General features: G+C 45.5%; 1 protein-coding gene across 2 annotated transcripts; it reads left to right on the top strand.

Moving 5' to 3' along the window:
* Positions 1-6,190: 6,190 nt before the first annotated feature.
* On the top strand, positions 6,191-19,383 carry LOC120913586 (DNA-directed RNA polymerases I and III subunit RPAC2-like). 2 transcript variants are annotated; one of them, XM_040323624.1, is made up of 5 exons: positions 6,191-6,298; positions 9,448-9,545; positions 9,640-9,716; positions 12,317-12,399; positions 18,988-19,383. In XM_040323624.1, the coding sequence occupies exons 1-5, from the start codon at positions 6,260-6,262 to the stop codon at positions 19,033-19,035; spliced, it is 345 nt and encodes a 114-aa protein (XP_040179558.1). In that variant the 5' UTR covers positions 6,191-6,259; the 3' UTR covers positions 19,036-19,383. The 2 variants fall into 2 exon arrangements, with proteins under 2 accessions (XP_040179558.1, XP_040179559.1); XM_040323625.1 differs by having other exon boundaries at positions 6,222-6,303.
* The last annotated feature ends 567 nt before the right edge of the window (positions 19,384-19,950 follow it).

Here is a 19,950-nt window from a genome sequence, read left to right as displayed (position 1 = left end):
CACCCAAGTCACCCTACACTCCTATGTCACACCCCATGTCACCCTACACTCCTATGTCACACCCCATGTCACTCTACACTCCTATGTCACACCCCATGTCACCCTACACTCCTATATCACACCCAAGTCACCCTACACTCCTATGTCACACCCCATGTCACCCTACACTCCTATGTCACACCTCATGTCACCCTACACTCCTATGTCACACCCCATGTCACCCTACACTCCTATGTCACACCCCATGTCACTCTACACTCCTATGTCACACCCCATGTCACCCTACACTCCTATATCACACCCAAGTCACCCTACACTCCTATGTCACACCCCATGTCACCCTACACTCCTATGTCACACCCCATGTCACCCTACACTCCTATGTCACACCCCATGTCACCCTACACTCCTATATCACACCCAAGTCACCCTACACACCTATGTCACACCCCATGTCACCCTACACTCCTATGTCACACCCCATGTCACCCTACACTCCTATATCACACCCAAGTCACCCTACACTCCTATGTCACACCCCATGTCACCCTACACTCCTATGTCACACCCCATGTCACCCTACACTCTTATGTCACACCGCATGTCACCGTACACTCTTATGTCACACCGCATGTCACCCTACACTCCTATGTCACACCCCATGTCACCCCACACTCCTATGTCACACCCCATGTCACCCTACACTCCTATATCACACCCAAGTCACCCTACACTCCTATGTCACACCCCATGTCACCTTACACTCCTATGTCACACCCCAAGTCACCCTACACTCCTATGTCACACCCCAAGTCACCCTACACTCCTATGTCACACCCCATGTCACCCTACACTCCTATGTCACACCCCATGTCACCCTACACTCCTATGTCACACCCCATGTCACCCTACACTCCTATGTCACACCCCATGTCACCGTACACTCCTATCATCACACCCCATGTCACCCTACACTCCTATGTCACACCCAAGTCACCCTACACTTCTATGTCACACCGCATGTCACCGTACACTCCTATGTCACACCCCATGTCACCCTACACTCCTATGTCACACCCCATGTCACCCTACACTTCTATGTCACACCCCAAGTCACCCTACACTCCTATCTCACACCCCATGTCACCCTACACTCCTATGTCACACCCCAAGTCACCCTACACTCCTATGTCACACCCCATGTCACCCTACACTCCTATATCACACCCCATGTCACCGTACACTCCTATGTCACACCCCATGTCACCGTACACTCCTATGTCACACCCCATGTCACCCTACACTCCTATGTCACACCCCATGTCACCCTACACTTCTATGTCACACCCCATGTCACCCTACACTCCTATGTCACACCCCATGTCACCCTACACTCCTATGTCACACCCCATGTCACTCTACACTCCTATGTCACACCCCATGTCACCTTACACTCCTATGTCACACCCCAAGTCACCCTACACTCCTATGTCACACCCCAAGTCACCCTACACTCCTATGTCACACCCCATGTCACCCTACACTCCTATGTCACACCCCATGTCACCCTACACTCCTATGTCACACCCCATGTCACCCTACACTCCTATGTCACACCCCATGTCACCGTACACTCCTATCATCACACCCCATGTCACCCTACACTCCTATGTCACACTACACTCCTATGTCACACCGCAAGTCACCCTACACTTCTATGTCACACCGCATGTCACCGTACACTCCTATGTCACACCCCATGTCACCCTACACTCCTATGTCACACCCCATGTCACCCTACACTTCTATGTCACACCCCAAGTCACCCTACACTCCTATGTCACACCCCATGTCACCCTACACTCCTATGTCACACCCCAAGTCACCCTACACTCCTATGTCACACCCCATGTCACCCTACACTCCTATATCACACCCCATGTCACCGTACACTCCTATGTCACACCCCATGTCACCGTACACTCCTATGTCACACCCCATGTCACCCTACACTCCTATGTCACACCCCATGTCACCCTACACTCCTATGTCACACCCCATGTCACCCTACACTCCTATGTCACACCCCATGTCACCCTACACTCCTATGTCACACCCCATGTCACTCTACACTCCTATGTCACACCCCATGTCACCCTACACTCCTATATCACACCCAAGTCACCCTACACTCCTATGTCACACCCCATGTCACCCTACACTCCTATGTCACACCCCATGTCACCCTACACTCCTATGTCACACCCCATGTCACCCTACACTCCTATGTCACACCCCATGTCACTCTACACTCCTATGTCACACCCCATGTCACCCTACACTCCTATATCACACCCAAGTCACCCTACACTCCTATGTCACACCCCATGTCACCCTACACTCCTATGTCACACCCCATGTCACCCTACACTCCTATGTCACACCCCATGTCATCCTACACTCCTATATCACACCCAAGTCACCCTACACTCCTATGTCACACCCCATGTCACCCTACACTCCTATGTCACACCCCATGTCACCCTACACTCCTATATCACACCCAAGTCACCCTACACTCCTATGTCACACCCCATGTCACCCTACACTCCTATGTCACACCCCATGTCACCCTACACTCCTATATCAAACCCAAGTCACCCTACACTCCTATGTCACACCCCATGTCACCCTACACTCCTATGTCACACCCCATGTCACCCTACACTCTTATGTCACACCGCATGTCACCGTACACTCTTATGTCACACCGCATGTCACCCTACACTCCTATGTCACACCCCATATCACCCCACACTCCTATGTCACACCCCATGTCACCCTACACTCCTATATCACACCCAAGTCACCCTACACTCCTATGTCACACCCCATGTCACCTTACACTCCTATGTCACACCCCAAGTCACCCTACACTCTTATGTCACACCCCAAGTCACCCTACACTCCTATGTCACACCCCATGTCACCCTACACTCCTATGTCACACCCCATGTCACCCTACACTCCTATGTCACACCCCATGTCACCCTACACTCCTATGTCACACCCCATGTCACCGTACACTCCTATCATCACACCCCATGTCACCCTACACTCCTATGTCACACCCAAGTCACCCTACACTTCTATGTCACACCGCATGTCACCGTACACTCCTATGTCACACCCCATGTCACCCTACACTCCTATGTCACACCCCATGTCACCCTACACTTCTATGTCACACCCCAAGTCACCCTACACTCCTATGTCACACCCCATGTCACCCTACACTCCTATGTCACACCCCAAGTCACCCTACACTCCTATGTCACACCCCATGTCACCCTACACTCCTATGTCACACCCCATGTCACCCTACACTCCTATATCACACCCCATGTCACCGTACACTCCTATGTCACACCCCATGTCACCGTACACTCCTATGTCACACCCCATGTCACCCTACACTCCTATGTCACACCCCAAGTCACCCTACACTCCTATGTCACACCCCATGTCACCGTACACTCCTATGTCACACCCCATGTCACCCTACACTCCTATATCACACCCCATGTCACCCTACACTCCTATGTCACACTACACTCCTATGTCACACCGCAAGTCACCCTACACTCCTATGTCACACCCCAAGTCACCCTACACTCCTATGTCACATACCTCCCAACATTTTGAGATGGGAATGAGGGACACCTACTAACAAATGTATTTTGCATAGGACACACCCCCTGCCACACCCCCTTAAAGAAGGATAAACAAAAAAAAGGTTAATTAAATCCACTTTTTTTTTTACCACTACTATTCCTTTATATTGGCTTTTTAAATGTTAAAATGCAGCAATTTATAATTTGGATGAAAGGTTTAGAACTGGGAAACAATTTTTGAAAGAAAAGTAGTGCATTTTACATACAACTATATAGATCAGACCAAAATGAGGATAAATGAGGAGGAATGGGGGACAGAGGAACATTGCTCCAAATCAAGTACAGTCCCTCAAAATCAGGGACAGCTGGGAGCTATGCTTGTCACCCTACACTCTAATGTCACACCCCATGTCACCCTACACTCCTATGTCACACCCCATGTCACCGTACACTCCTATCATCACACCCCATGTCACCCTACACTCCTATGTCACACCCAAGTCACCCTACACTTCTATGTCACACCGCATGTCACCGTACACTCCTATGTCACACCCCATGTCACCCTACACTCCTATGTCACACCCCATGTCACCCTACACGTCTATGTCACACCCCAAGTCACCCTACACTCCTATGTCACACCCCATGTCACCCTACACTCCTATGTCACACCCCAAGTCACCCTACACTCCTATGTCACACCCCATGTCACCCTACACTCCTATATCACACCCCATGTCACCGTACACTCCTATGTCACACCCCATGTCACCGTACACTCCTATGTCACACCCCATGTCACCCTACACTCCTATGTCACACCCCATGTCACCCTACACTCCTATGTCACACCCCATGTCACCCTACACTCCTATGTCACACCCCATGTCACCCTACACTCCTATATCACACCCCATGTCACCGTACACTCCTATGTCACACCCCATGTCACCGTACACTCCTATGTCACACCCCATGTCACCCTACACTCCTATGTCACACCCCAAGTCACCCTACACTCCTATGTCACACCCCATGTCACCGTACACTCCTATGTCACACCCCATGTCACCCTACACTCCTATATCACACCCCATGTCACCCTACACTCCTATGTCACACTACACTCCTATGTCACACCGCAAGTCACCCTACACTCCTATGTCACACCCCAAGTCACCCTACACTCCTATGTCACATACCTCCCAACATTTTGAGATGGGAATGAGGGACACCTACTAACAAATGTATGTTGCATAGGACACACCCCCTGCCACACCCCCTTAAAGAAGGATAAACAAAAAAAAGGTTAATTAAATCCACTTTTTTTTTTACCACTACTATTCCTTTATATTGGCTTTTTAAATGTTAAAATGCAGCAATTTATAATTTGGATGAAAGGTTTAGAACTGGGAAACAATTTTTGAAAGAAAAGTAGTGCATTTTACATACAACTATATGGATCACACCAAAATGAGGATAAATGAGGAGGAATGGGGGGACAGAGGAACATTGCTCCAAATCAAGTACAGTCCCTCAAAATCAGGGACAGCTGGGAGCTATGCTTGTCACCCTACACTCTAATGTCACACCCCATGTCACCCTACACTCCTATGTCTGTCACCCTACACTCTAATGTCACACCCATGTCACCCTACACGCTAATGTCACACCCATGTCACCCTACACTCCTATGTCTGTCACCCTACACTCTAATGTCACACCCCATGTCACCCTACACTCCTATGTCTGTCACACCCCATGTCACCCTACACTCCTATGTCTGTCACCCTACACTCTAATGTCACACCCCATGTCACCCTACACTCCTATGTCTGTCACACCCCATGTCACCCTACACTCCTATGTCTGTCACACCCCATGTCACCCTACACTCCTATGTCTGTCACCCTACACTCTAATGTCACACCCCATGTCACCCTACACTCCTATGTCTGTCACACCCCATGTCACCCTACACTCCTATGTCTGTCACCCTACACTCTAATGTCACACCCCATGTCACCCTACACTCCTATGTCACACCCCATGTCACCCTACACTCCTATGTCTGTCACCCTACACTCTAATGTCACACCCCATGTCACCCTACACTCCTATGTCTGTCACACCCCATGTCACCCTACACTCCTATGTCTGTCACACCCCATGTCACCCTACACTCCTATGTCTGTCACCCTACACTCTAATGTCACACCCCATGTCACCCTACACTCCTATGTCTGTCACACCCCATGTCACCCTACACTCCTATGTCTGTCACCCTACACTCTAATGTCACACCCCATGTCACCCTACACTCCTATGTCTGTCACACCCCATGTCACCCTACACTCCTATGTCTGTCACACCCCATGTCACCCTACACTCCTATGTCTGTCACCCTACACTCTAATGTCACACCCCATATCACTCTACACTCCTAGAATGTCTGTCACCCTACACTCTGACAGAGCACAGAACTCCTCCCTAGTCCCTTCCTCTCTCTGTTTACACGCCGTACGCCCCGCCCTCTCCGCCGACGTTACTTCCGGGTCCTCCTCGTGTGTCAGGGAGGAAGCATGGCGGGCGCACCGGAGAAGAAACCAGTGCTGGAGATGGTAGGGTGAGCGGGGTGGAGGATCTGTGGACCGGAGGCGTTATACTCCGGATGTGTCATGGTGTGATCTGTAATGTCCTCACTCATATCATAGATCCCCTGCTTACACCATGAGACTCCCATACACACAGAGCACGTCATATACCTGCGACACCTCCAAACACATGGCACACGTGAGACCCCCCATACACACATCACACGAGACGACCCCCTCAATACAAATTAAACCCCAATACACACGAGACCCAGTCATGCAGCACGCATGAGATGACAACCCCCCCCCCCTTCATACGCACAATACACATGGAAACCCCACCATCATACACACATCCCATGAGACCCCCCCCCATACACACAATATGCATGACAACACGACCCCCGATCATACACACAATGCATATGAGACCCCCCCCCCCCCGATACAACACACGAGACCCCCCAATACACAAAGCACATGGGGAGACCCCCATTCACACGATACACATTAAACCCTAATACACATAAGACCCCCCATACATACAGCACGTATGAGACGACCTCTTCCATACACACGTTGCACATGTGAGACCCCCCCCATACGCACAGCACACAAGACGACCTCCCCCATACGCACGTTGCACACATGCGACGACCTCCCCCATACACACGTTGCACACATGCGACGACCTCCCCCAGTACACACGTTGCACACATGCGACGACCTCCCCCATACACACGTTGCACACATGCGACGACCTCCCCCATACACACGTTGCACATGCGACGACCTCCCCCATACACACGTTGCACACAAGACGACCTCCCCCATACACACATGTGATGACCTCCCCCATACACACATGTGATGACCTCCCCCATACACACATGTGATGACCTCCCCCATACACATGTTGCACATGTGAGACCCCCCCATACGCATAGCACACAAGACGACCTCCCCCATACACATGTTGCACACATGTGATGATCTCCCCCCATACACACGTTGCACACATGCGACAACCTCCCCCATACGCACAGCACACGTGAGATGACCTCCCCCATACACACGTTGCACACATGAGACCCCCCCCAGTACACACAATACATGAGACTCCCCATACATACAATACATATGAGGCTCCCACCCATACGTCAGGAGACCTAAAGTGGTGGAATTCTTGTCTGTTCTGGGTTCATTAATCGCAGAGGATAAAATAAAAAATAAAGGATAAGTTTGCAGTTGCAGCCGTAAGCTTGCTTTAGCGTATGTGTAAACCCTCACTTTGTGAAAGGCAAAATGTTTGTGTATACATATAAAAACATTCTACATAGAGGCTGTTCTCTCAGCACAGCCAGAAAACTGACCACACTGGGAAGGCTGAGTTCTCTGCCTAGAGAACTGACCATGCTGTGTTCTCCTGCTTAGTGTGGTTAGTGTTTAATAGGAACACCAGGGATTTCACACAAAGGAAGCAATACAAAGAGAACAGGAGAATTTCTCATACAAGTACATGGTACAGCAGACGCATATCAGGAATATGAAATGGGGTAATAAACACTTTAAAGTGGAGGTTCACCCTAAAACAATTACATACCATTGCATCCAGCATACTTCCGACATCTACAGTATGCTGTTTTTTTTTTGCCGTACATACCATTTGATTGTTTTCCCCCCTGGGTTCTGGCTCCCGCGGGAGTGGGCGTTCCTATTCAGAGGTTAGATGATTGACGTCTGGTGAAAAACTTCCCCTGGTGCATAAGGCGCATCACCAGTTTTCCGTAAGTAGCCGACCTGCGAGTCGGTGCTATACGGCGCCGTGTACAGCTGACTGCGCAGGCGCCATATAGAGCCGACTCGCTGGTCGGCTACTTACGGAAAACTGGTGACGCGCCTTATGCGCCAGGGGAAGTTTTTCACCAGACGTCAATTATCTAACCTCTGAATAGGAACACCCAGTCCCACGGGAGCCGGAAGCCGGGGGGGAAATAACAATAAAACGGTATGTACAGCAAAAAAAAACAGCATACTGTAGATGTCGGAAGTATGCTGGATGTAATGGTATATAATTGTTTTTTAGGGTGAACCTCCGCTTTAACCACCTGAGATCCCTGCTGTTTATACATGGCATGTGGAGGATCTTAAATCTTCCCAACTTCATATCCGCAGAAGAAAGATGTAAATACCGCCACCATCGCCAAGCAGCACTCAATTCAGTAACAATCTTCCTCTAAAGTCTGCAGGGAACCTGACACTTCCAGAAGGTTGGATCTGTGGGGTCACCTCTGTGTCCCCTCACTCTGATCATTCCAGGATACAACCGTAAGACCCCTTTCACACTGGGGCACTTTGCAGGCACTATAGCGCTAAAAATAGCACCTGTAAAGCACCCTGAAACATCCGCTGCTGTCTCTCTGCGCTGGGCTTGGGTACACTTTAGGGCTCATTTAGGCAGTACATTCAATTTAAACACAGATTTATTTGAGTGGTGAGCCAATGCACCAAAACTAGACAAGCGCCTTTTTTCCCCCTGACACAGGGCACCGTAGTTGGGGGCATGCTGTAAGGCCTGTGCATCCAAGGGGCATTTATGTTGGAGTACTTTTAAAAATAAATGGCCCCACAAAACTCTTAACACCCGTATGGAAAAGTCCTGTCTGCTGTAAACAGATCTTTGTATTGACCACTAGGTGGCTCCCATAGACTGTAACAAGATTACAGATCACTGCTGTGCGCTGAGATCTTTGCTTTACATGGTGTTGGGTAGAATCGTGACAACAGGACGTGAGAGAAAATCTTCCAATTGGGAAAATAGACAGCAATAAAAATGACAGTTTTTTATATACTCTATGAAAAACACCAACAAATGTCTAGGCTTCTGTTTTTAGGTGCTGTAGAATAGGCATTTTTTATGTTGTGAGTGACGGTAACGGAGCCCCTCGGATATTTTTTCTGCACAAGGACTGACGGGTAATGCTATTATAGCAGGCTTTTGTTTATTTTACAAACATGGTAAATCATTACAGGTGCCTAGGTGATTTTCTTTTTTACTTCTGCTTGTTTTGAATATCTCATGGAGTGGAAAGATGATGGGTGTATATTTTATTTTTTTAAGGTACTTATTAAGCCTTGCATAGACTATATATAACATCTGGGGTTTTTCTTTAAAGATCCAGGCCAATGGAATGGACGAGTCGTGTGTAACGTTCGTCTTACATGAAGAGGATCACACTCTGGGAAACGGTCTGCGATACCTGATCATGAAGAAGTGAGTTGCATATTTTATTTCGGTGAAGCATCATTTTTGGAAATGTTTACCTGTCAGCAGGATCTGATATTTATGTCTGTCTTGTTGTCTATAGCCCAGAAGTGGAGTTCTGTGGGTACAGCATCACTCATCCTTCAGAAAGCAAAATAAATTTCCGCATCCAGACACGAAGTACGTAACAAACTTATGAACAACGCGGTCTTGCCTACTATATAATGTATACTATATTGTGATCTTTAAAACAAGCCTGTTACAAAGGACAGTCGCTACCCCGCAAGTGATAAAGATTGCACATCAGTATGATGCAGGAAGCTAAATGAGCAATAAACACATTCCAATTTCTCTCAGACTTTGGCTGCAGCTCCTGAATCTACCTGTTTACCAGTGTGGATACCAGTGTGGACATTCATTGCATTAACCACTTGCTTACTGGGCACATAAACCCCCTTCGTGCCCAGGCGAAATTTCAGCTTCCGGCACTGCGTCGCTTTAACTGACATTTGCGTGGTCGTGCGACGTAGCTCCCAAACAAAATTGACGTTTTTTCCCCCCCACAAATAGAGCTTTATTTTGGTGGTATTTGATCACCTCTGCGGGTTTTTTTTTTTTCGCGCTATAAACAAAAAAAGAGCGACAATTTAAAAAAAATATATATTTTTTTTACTTGTTGCTATAATAAATATCCCATTTTTTTTTTAAAAAAAACGATTTTTTTTCTCAGTTAAGGCCGATACGTATTTTTCGACGTATTTTTGTAAAACAAATCGCAATAAGCGACTGGTTTGCGCAAAAGTTATAGCGCCTACAAAATGGGGGATAGATTTATGATATTTTTTTACTTGTAATGGTGGCGATTTTTTTTTTTTTGTCAGGGCTGCGATATTGCGGCGGACGTATCGGACACTTTTGACACAATTTTGGGACCATTCACATTTATACAGTGATCAGTGCTATAAAAATGCACTAATTACTGTATAAATGTGACTGGCAGTGAAGGGGTTAACACTAGGGGGTGAGGAAGGGGTTAAATGTATTCCCTCATTGTGTTTTTACTGTGTGGGGGGAGGGGGGTGACTGGGGGAGGTGACCGATGCTGTGTCCCTATGTAAAGGGACACAGATCGGTCTCCTCTCTCCCTGACAGCACGTGGAGCTCTGTGTTTACACGTCTCTGCTGTGTAACCAACGATCGCGTGTGTCTGGTGGACATCGCGGCCGCCAGGCACTCACATCGGCTCCCGAACGATGGGCCGGGCACGTTGTTTCCCCGCTGCGCGCCCCCAGTGGCGCGCACAGGGAACAACAACAACAGGACGTCCACCCGGCACTTGAGAGCCGCGCTGTGGACGTCTTTCGACCATAGCGCGGATCTCAAGTGGTTAAAGGAGCAATAGAAAGGAGGCGGAGCTGCAACAGATTCAGCTCTAGGGAACTTCAGATAAGCAAATAAAGCAGAAATGCCTGCAGAATTTATAATATTTTAAATGTTAAATTTGTATCTGCTTCTTTTTGCCCTCATCAACGTTCTAATGAAATAAAAAAGCAAAATGTGATGGCATTAGCTTTGTGCTTCTCTGTGCAATGCTAGCAGATCATGGCTGGTGGGAGGGGTTGACCATATGCTGTACTTGGCTTTCTGATCTCCCAGCACCCTGCCCCAGTCACAGTCAGGCCACAGTCCTGGTGCAATGTGGTTCTTGGGAGAGTTATGCGGATATCAAAATGTCTTGATGGGTGTGTGTCAGTCTGGAGGAGCGAATGTTCTGGGCAGACTGCATTTGCATGTAAATCACTTTAAGTAACACCTACATGTGTTGCTGAGCCTCCAAGACTAAAATAACAAAAATCTTGTGAATCAAAGGGGATAGCTAGAGACAGTCAGGCTGGGGAGGAAATTAAATGGGTTCTATTAGACTATGCAGCTTATGATGCACATTGTGAGATGCTCACAGTGTGCAATGAAATCACAGTATGCATTTCAGTACAGTAGGTGAGATTCTACAGCTGTGCAAAACTGAAGGGGATGTTGTAGTTCAGTTTTAAAACAAATTAATTGGATTCTTCATAAGGACAATGATGTCTAGATCACTTTGAAATGTGTGGGCTGTATATGCTCATTTGTGTTTACAAGTACCAGCTCTGGAACTGTTGCCTGTATTGCTAATTCATACCTGTTCTGGACCAGTGATTCCGAGTCGCTCAGTTATAACTGGTTCTCTTCAAGGAGTGTGGTAGGAGGAGGTACCATTCATTGAATTGATTGGTGCTGGGATCAGATTGTCTGTCTTTTTTTTTAACTATAAAAACCTTTGTAGCCTAGGTTTACACATGTGCGGGGAATGCAGAGATTCCTGCACCACATTGCAATCACACTGTATTTGCAATCCGCTATGGGCGTCAATACAAAGTTAGCGCTTTCCCTGCATCCGATCACATGGTACAAAGCGGCCATGCGATCTTGTTGCAGGGTGGCTCCAAAAAAGTGACTGCACTCCTTTAGTGTGATGCTTTGCGATTTGAGCCCATTTAGAATGAATGGGTTCAAAATCGCACAGCACTGAATCGCATGTGCATTGTACAGGAATGCAATACGGGTCCTACGAGATTTACATGGGGCCTAATTCTAAAAACATGCATTTACTTCAAAATCAGTCAGTAGTCGCTCACAAGAGATTCCCATTTACTACAAACTGAAATATGAGATCAGGAACCACTAGACTGTGTTGTCTGTGCACTGTGCTATATTTATTTTATAATGGGTTCTGCTTTCAGATGAACTTCCTGCAGTTGAGCCATTCAGAAAAGGACTAACTGAACTCCTGGAGGTCTGCCAGCATGTCTTGGATACATTTGAGGTATAGTAATGTACAAAGGCTGAATGGGTGGAGAGGCAGGACTAGGGGAGACACTATTGTAAAACCACTTGATGTCATTACAGGCATCTGCTGATTTTTTTCATCCCAATTCTGTAATAAGTCATATCAGGGGGGCATCATTCTGACTCGCACAGCACAGACACACTGCTACTCTCAACCTTTTCACCTTATGTACGTAGGGATCCTGCAGGTAACCTGCAGATATCATGCCAGAATAACCCTGCTAGAGAAGAGGCGTGCTTGCCTTTTAGGTGGATGGCATTTTAAATCTTTGCTGTTTCAGACAGCATGTCCCTGCTTGGTGCTGTGGTTCCTCCACCGACCCTAATTTCATTACTAGATTGGTGGATTGAACCACTGTGTGCAGCAGGGGACATGCAATCCAGTTAGAAGGGCTTGATAGCAACAGCACAGAACAAGTGATTATTTAACATACCACCTGCCTGAAATGGTAAATATATATATATTTTTTTATTGCAAAGTTATTATAGTATAATTTGTGCAAACTATCGATAGTCACTTTGTAGGGTTGTCCTGATACCAAGCATTTGAATTTCTGATCCGATACCTGGGATAGGAGAGAGAGAGGCAGCATGCAACAGGAAGTCAGCGGGCGGAGTGGAGAGCGAGTCCGCAAGCTGGCAGGGGTGCAGGGCGCAGCTGTATCATCCATCGGTGACCGGAGCCGCCACATTCGGTAACTGAAGTAAGGCACCGTGTTCTGATGGCCATCTTGGTACACCCTGCACTCGGCCACAGCGAGACATCTTACAGGGAGTGCAGAATTATTAGGCAAATGAGTATTTTGACCACATCATCCTCTTTATGCATGTTGTCTTACTCCAAGCTGTATAGGCTCGAAAGCCTACTACCAATTAAGCATATTAGGTGATGTGCATCTTTGTAATGAGAAGGTGTGTGGTCTAATGACATCAACACCCTATATCAGGTGTGCATAATTATTAGGCAACTTCCTTTCCTTTGGCAAAATGGGTCAAAAGAAGGACTTGACAGGCTCAGAAAAGTCAAAAATAGTGAGATATCTTGCAGAGGGATGCAGCACTCTTAAAATTGCAAAGCTTCTGAAGCGTGATCATCGAACAATCAAGCGTTTCATTCAAAATAGTCAACAGGGTCGCAAGAAGCGTGTGGAAAAACCAAGGCGCAAAATAACTGCCCATGAACTGAGAAAAGTCAAGCGTGCAGCTGCCAAGATGCCACTTGCCACCAGTTTGGCCATATTTCAGAGCTGCAACATCACTGGAGTGCCCAAAAGCACAAGGTGTGCAATACTCAGAGACATGGCCAAGGTAAGAAAGGCTGAAAGACGACCACCACTGAACAAGACACACAAGCTGAAACGTCAAGACTGGGCCAAGAAATATCTCAAGACTGATATTTCTAAGGTTTTATGGACTGCTGAAATGAGAGTGAGTCTTGATGGGCCAGATGGATGGGCCCGTGGCTGGATTGGTAAAGGGCAGAGAGCTCCAGTCCGACTCAGACGCCAGCAAGGTGGTGGTGGAGTACTGGTTTGGGCTGGTATCATCAAAGATGAGCTTGTGGGGCCTTTTCGGGTTGAGGATGGAGTCAAGCTCAACTCCCAGTCCTACTGCCAGTTTCTGGAAGACACCTTCTTCAAGCAGTGGTACAGGAAGAAGTCTGCATCCTTCAAGAAAAACATGATTTTCATGCAGGACAATGCTCCATCACACGCGTCCAAGTACTCCACAGCGTGGCTGGCAAGAAAGGGTATAAAAGAAGAAAAACTAATGACATGGCCTCCTTGTTCACCTGATCTGAACCCCATTGAGAACCTGTGGTCCATCATCAAATGTGAGATTTACAAGGAGGGAAAACAGTACACCTCTCTGAACAGTGTCTGGGAGGCTGTGGTTGCTGCTGCACGCAATGTTGATGGTGAACAGATCAAAACACTGACAGAATCCATGGATGGCAGGCTTTTGAGTGTCCTTGCAAAGAAAGGTGGCTATATTGGTCACTGATTTGTTTTTGTTTTGTTTTTGAATGTCAGAAATGTATATTTGTGAATGTTGAGATGTGTTATTGGTTTCACTGGTAAAAATAAATAATTGAAATGGGTATATATTTGTTTTTTGTTAAGTTGCCTAATAATTATGCACAGTAATAGTCACCTGCACACACAGATATCCCCCTAAAATAGCTAAAACTAAAAACAAACTAAAAACTACTTCCAAAAATATTCATCTTTGATATTAATGAGTTTTTTGGGTTCATTGAGAACATGGTTGTTGTTCAATAATAAAATTAATCCTCAAAAATACAACTTGCCTAATAATTCTGCACTCCCTGTATTACACCCAGCCCATATAGTTCGGGCTGGGTGTAACAAGATGTCCGCTGCTGCTTTTATGTGGCCCAGTGCAGGGTGTACCCAGATGGGCGTCACAGGCAGCATAGCAAAATTGTTTAGTTTCCTTTTCCTCTCATGTCATTTATTTCATTGCCTGCCCATAAGTTCCAGTCCTCTTTCAGTGCGTGCCACCTGTCGGTGCCACTCCTAGCCATCAGTCAGTGCCATCTATCAGTGCGTCACAGTCTCGTGACATTTAAAAAAGTATCGGTATCGGCGAATACTTGGGGGGGCGGGGAGGGGGATATCGGTCTAAAAGGGGTTGTAAAGGTTTGTTTTTTATTTTATAAAAAGGTTCCTTTAAGCTAGTGCATTGTTGGTTCACTTACCTTTTCCTTCGATTTCCCTTCTAAATATTTTTTTCTTTGTCTGAATTTCTCACGTCCTGTTCTTCCTCAGTAAGCTTACCCCCATCATCCGAGCTGTTCTAGCTGGGGGTTAGTCAGCATGCTCGCCCCCTCTCTTGGGACTACATCCCTGCAGGGAGACGCTGTAAACACAGCGCAGGGATGTAGTTCCAAGCAGCACTGTATCCTGGCCTAGGCCAACAAGGCCCAGGCCTAGGGCAACACTTTGCAGGGAGGCAGCACGGAAAGAGTCCCCACCGGCTTGCGCTACACTGTTAGTGTAGCACCAGTCTTATGGGGTGGACTGGGCTGAGACGCAAATTAGTCTAGCGCCCCCATAAAGTGGCCGCACAGCTTCCGGTATGCGGGCGGCCGTCATTCTGCAACTGTGGGAGGGGGGTGCTGCTTCTAATTTTGACTGTCCTATCATCCTGGACCACAAACCTTCCTCACTGTGCTATGTTTTCTGCTGTACCATTGCCATGGATATATCTTCTTAGTCCACTCCATAAAATTAGCAGAAATGTGTGCTTAAAGTAGAACTATAGGCAACACTTTTTTTTTCTTTCCATTTTGGATAGAGTAAAGGAGGGTTATAGCCCCGGTCAGTTTATTTTTTACCATCCCTGTCCCATTGCAGAGATTTCTCTTCACTTCCTGCCCCATAGCCAAACAGGAAGTGAGAGGAAATCTATGCAAATTAAGGGAATCCATTGCCCCTGCCTCCCCGACTCCAAAATGTCAGGGTGGGTCTTAAACAGAAAGGGGTGTGGTCTTGACAGGAAGTGGTGTGTCATTTTTAAATTAGGGGGTGCATGAGTTTAGTCAGGCCTAGGGCAGCACAAAACCTAAATACACCACTGATCCCAAGGGAGGGGGCAAGCACGCTGACTAACCCCCAGCCAGAACAGCTCTGATGATGGGGGCAAGCTTACTGAGGAGGAACAGGAGGTGAGACATTCAGTTAGAAGTGAACCAACAATGCACTTGCTTAAATAAACCTATTTAGAAAATAAAAAACAAACCTTTGTAATTTTTTAATTCCTTAAAAGTGGCAACAAATGTGTGCCCTATTTGCCAGAAAGTGATTCATTTTGTGAGCCCTGCTCCTTTGAGCTCACAATCTAAAAATACTAACTGAATGCTCTATTGCAGGGATCCTCAAACTACGGCACTCCAGCAGTTGCGGAACTACACATCCCATGAGGCATTGTAAAATTCTGACATTCACAGACATGACTGGGCATGATGGGAATTGTAGTTCCTGAACAACTGGAGGGCCGTGGTTTGAAGACCCATGCTCTATTGCATTATGTAAAGTACCTGCAACAACCTGAGAAAATGTGACGTGACACTCCAATGGCTTTTAAACCTTGAGAGCACAGCAACACAATTTCAAGCCTTTTTATCTGAACAAATCAATTTGTTTTTCTGTGTAAGCACATTGGCAGAGGCTTCAGACTGGAAATCTCCCAGCAACCAGGAGTGTTTATTACACGAGTACATCAGTTGCTGTAGAAAAGTTTCTTCTTCATGCTGCTAATATAGTGGAGATTTCACAGTGCTTTGAAAAGTCAGCAGATGCTGTATAGAATTCTCAACTGGTGAAGCTGTGACTTCATTATGGTTTACTTATGGTTAAATTTCTTAACCACTTCAGCCCCGGAAGGTTTTACCCCCTTCCCGAGCAGGCAATTTTTTTGCGATACGTCACTGCGTTGATTTAACTGACATTTGCGCGGTCGTGCGACATTGCACCCAAACAAAATTTACATCCTTTTTCTCCCACAAATAGAGATTTCTTTTGGTGGTATTTTATCACCTCTGCGGTTTTTATTGTTTGCGCTATAAACAAAAAAAACGCTGATTTAAAAAAAAAAATATATATATATATATATATATATATATATATATATATATATATATATATATATATATATATATATATATATATATATATGTTTTTGTACTTTTTGCTATAATAAATATTCCAAATTTCTTCATCAGATTAGGCTTATATGTATTCTTATACATATTCTTGGTAAAAAAAAATTGCATTAAGTGTGTATTGATTGGTTTGCGCAAACATTATAGTTTCTGCAAAAAAGGGAATAGATTTATGGCATTTTTTTTACTAGTAATGGCGGAGATCTGTGATTTTTATTTTTCAGGATTCTGACGGACAGATCGGACACTTTTGACACATTTTTGGGACCATTGACATTTATACAGCGATCAGTGCTAAAAATGTCACTGGCAGGGAAGGTGTAAACACTAGGGGGCGATCAAGGGGTTGACTGTGTTCCCTATGAATGTTTCTAACTGGGGGGGCTTACTGGGACATGACAGATCACTGTTCCCAACCACTGGGAACAATAGATCCCTGTCATGTCACCTGTCAGAACGAGGAAATGCTTTTAATTTTTTTTTTCTTCTAATTATTTATTTTACTTTTTTATTTTTACACTGTCCTTATTTAAAAAAAAAATTGGGTCACTTTTATTCCAATTTCAAGGATTGTAAACATCCATTGTAATAGAAAAAAAAGCATGACAGGACCTCTTAAATGTGAAATCTGGGGTCAAAAAGACCACGGACCTCATGTTTACACTAAAATGCAATAAAACCTTTTTTTCCCCCTTTAAGAGCTTCCGCCCTCCAATGCTATGGAGCCAAGTGGGGGCCATATTTCCCTCACTTGGCATCTAGGCTGTGAGGGGAGCAGACGCGATCGTCTCCACCGCTACCGATTACTCTGGTAAGCCGCGGCGAGAGGCGGCCCCTGATAAAAGTGATCTTGTGGCGACTCCGCTGCTGAGAATGCCAGGGTTCGCCCCCCTCCCCCGTGATGTTCCCGCAGCCACTGTCACAATTTGAAAACGGCACTGCCATGCAGGGCTCTGGCCACGTCATTCATTCATTCAGTCACAGTTTCTTGTGAATGAATAGACTACATGTGCCATCATCCATTGCGGCTGATGGTTTGGAATTCTCAATGAACTGTGCGTGCTCTCGCAGTTTATTGACCTTCCTGCTCTCAAGTAGCTGCCTGCCTGTATTGGAGGTTTACGCAGATGACTATCCTGAGAGTCTGCAGGATTCTGACATTGCCCCCACTTTCTACTAATCATGGATGCAATGCTCTGCAGACTCCTTAGAAAAAAAAATACATGCACATTTTTGTTTTTTTACCTGCAAATAATTTGCTTTTCTTTTTTCCTCAAAAGGTGAAATTATTTTAACTTGCTAGTAGTCAAGATTTATAGCAGTTCACTTCAAGGCAGAATACAGAGTGCCACTGACACTCATATGGTGGCAGGTTGATTCACATGCTGTGGAGAAATACTTTAACTGATTGGCTCAACTATTTACAAAGTTATGGCGATGCTGCACTTCCCATGTAAAATGTATAGGGCAAAGGCAGGAGATTCAGCCCACCATGATACTGTGGCTTCTGTGTTCCTGCAATGATTGCATGTGTTATGTTTATTTTTACTTTTATCCTTTCCTAGATGAAGAGACCCCATCACCTCTAGGCAAAGTAACAGGTTCACTTTACTGCAAGGACCATATATAATCTGTATTTGTTTCTTGCACTGCCACCCTGATCTCCCATCAGACTGAAAAATAGCCAATACTTCACAGTTCAGCTTCTTTTCCATTGGATGGATTGGGTAACAAGGGCTACTGCAGCCTGTTTATGATCTCTTCACAAATTAACTTGTTACTTTGCCTAGATTGAGTTTGTTAGAAATAATTTATTTCATAAAGTCTAAATTGGCATGTTCTTATGGCTTTTCTTGTTTTTGTTTTCCCCATTAACAGACCACTATGAAGAATTACAATGACAAGAAAGAATCTACAATGGAATGACAAATGTTCTTCTCTATATCTGTATTTATGTTTGCAATTTGGTTGTATTATTCACTAATAGAAGTGTTTTTTTTTTATAGTAAATGGAAAAACATACCAACTTATTTCTTTTCATCAGGCATTTGGCACCCTAATAGTATACAAAATGAAAACATGTTGCAGCAAAGTGGATAACTGTAAATATAGTGGATACTGTGTATCTTGTGCTCAGATCTTATTGCTACAAATCTGAAAGCACATTATTACATGCCTATGAATCTGAAAGCATATTATAACATGCCAAGTTAAGCAAAACTGTATATTTTCAGTGAGTACGCTTTTTAATAAAAGTCATTAATGTTACATTCATCAGAAAGTCATGTTTTTTTATATACCACTACTTTAACTGACAGACATAGTGACACAACCCCCCTTTGATAATGATAGTCCCCCTCTAACCTCTTCCGTTTAGTTGTCTTAAAAAAAAAAAAACACGTCTAATATGCTGCTGCATGACGTGTTCCATGCTGCCATCTTCCTTTGTGACTTCACTGTTGCAAGAACCTGGAGGGGAGAGCTGGTTTACAAATCGGATCACAAAGGAAGGAGGCAGCATGGGACATGGTTGCCTTCTTGATCTCAGGCTTTTAAGATAAATCTGTAAATATCTCCAGAGAAAGTTTAAAAAAAAAATGGGTGGAGGTCCCCTTTAACCTATCGACTGAAGAGGGAAGTGATAGAAAAACTCTCCAAAATAACAGAAATTACCTCCGTTGTCACCAGGACAAGCTTTCCCATTTCAAGATTACTTCTCTATTGTTTGTGATATTTTACATTTTGAATTTTCGCTCACTTACAGTTCAAGTAACACCTTGGCATGTAGGGCGAATCTCCCCAGGGAGCATATAAATATAGCAACAAAAGTCTGGCAGTACT

This window comes from Rana temporaria, chromosome 9, assembly GCF_905171775.1.
Source record: "Rana temporaria chromosome 9, aRanTem1.1, whole genome shotgun sequence".
In the NCBI taxonomy this organism is placed as follows: Eukaryota; Metazoa; Chordata; class Amphibia; order Anura; family Ranidae; genus Rana; species Rana temporaria.
The sequence above is the reverse complement of the archived record's forward strand: the minus strand, read 5'-3'. Positions and strand labels throughout refer to the sequence as shown.

Excerpts from the sequence above, each read along its gene's own strand:
- LOC120913586 (XM_040323624.1), top strand. The coding sequence starts at position 6,260 with ATGGCGGGCGCACCGGAGAAGAAACCAGTGCTGGAGATG. Across the intron at positions 6,299-9,447 it reads AGAAACCAGTGCTGGAGATG|ATCCAGGCCAATGGAATGGA; the intron begins GTAGGGTGAGCG and ends TTTTCTTTAAAG. Across the intron at positions 9,717-12,316 it reads TTTCCGCATCCAGACACGAA|ATGAACTTCCTGCAGTTGAG; the intron begins GTACGTAACAAA and ends TTCTGCTTTCAG.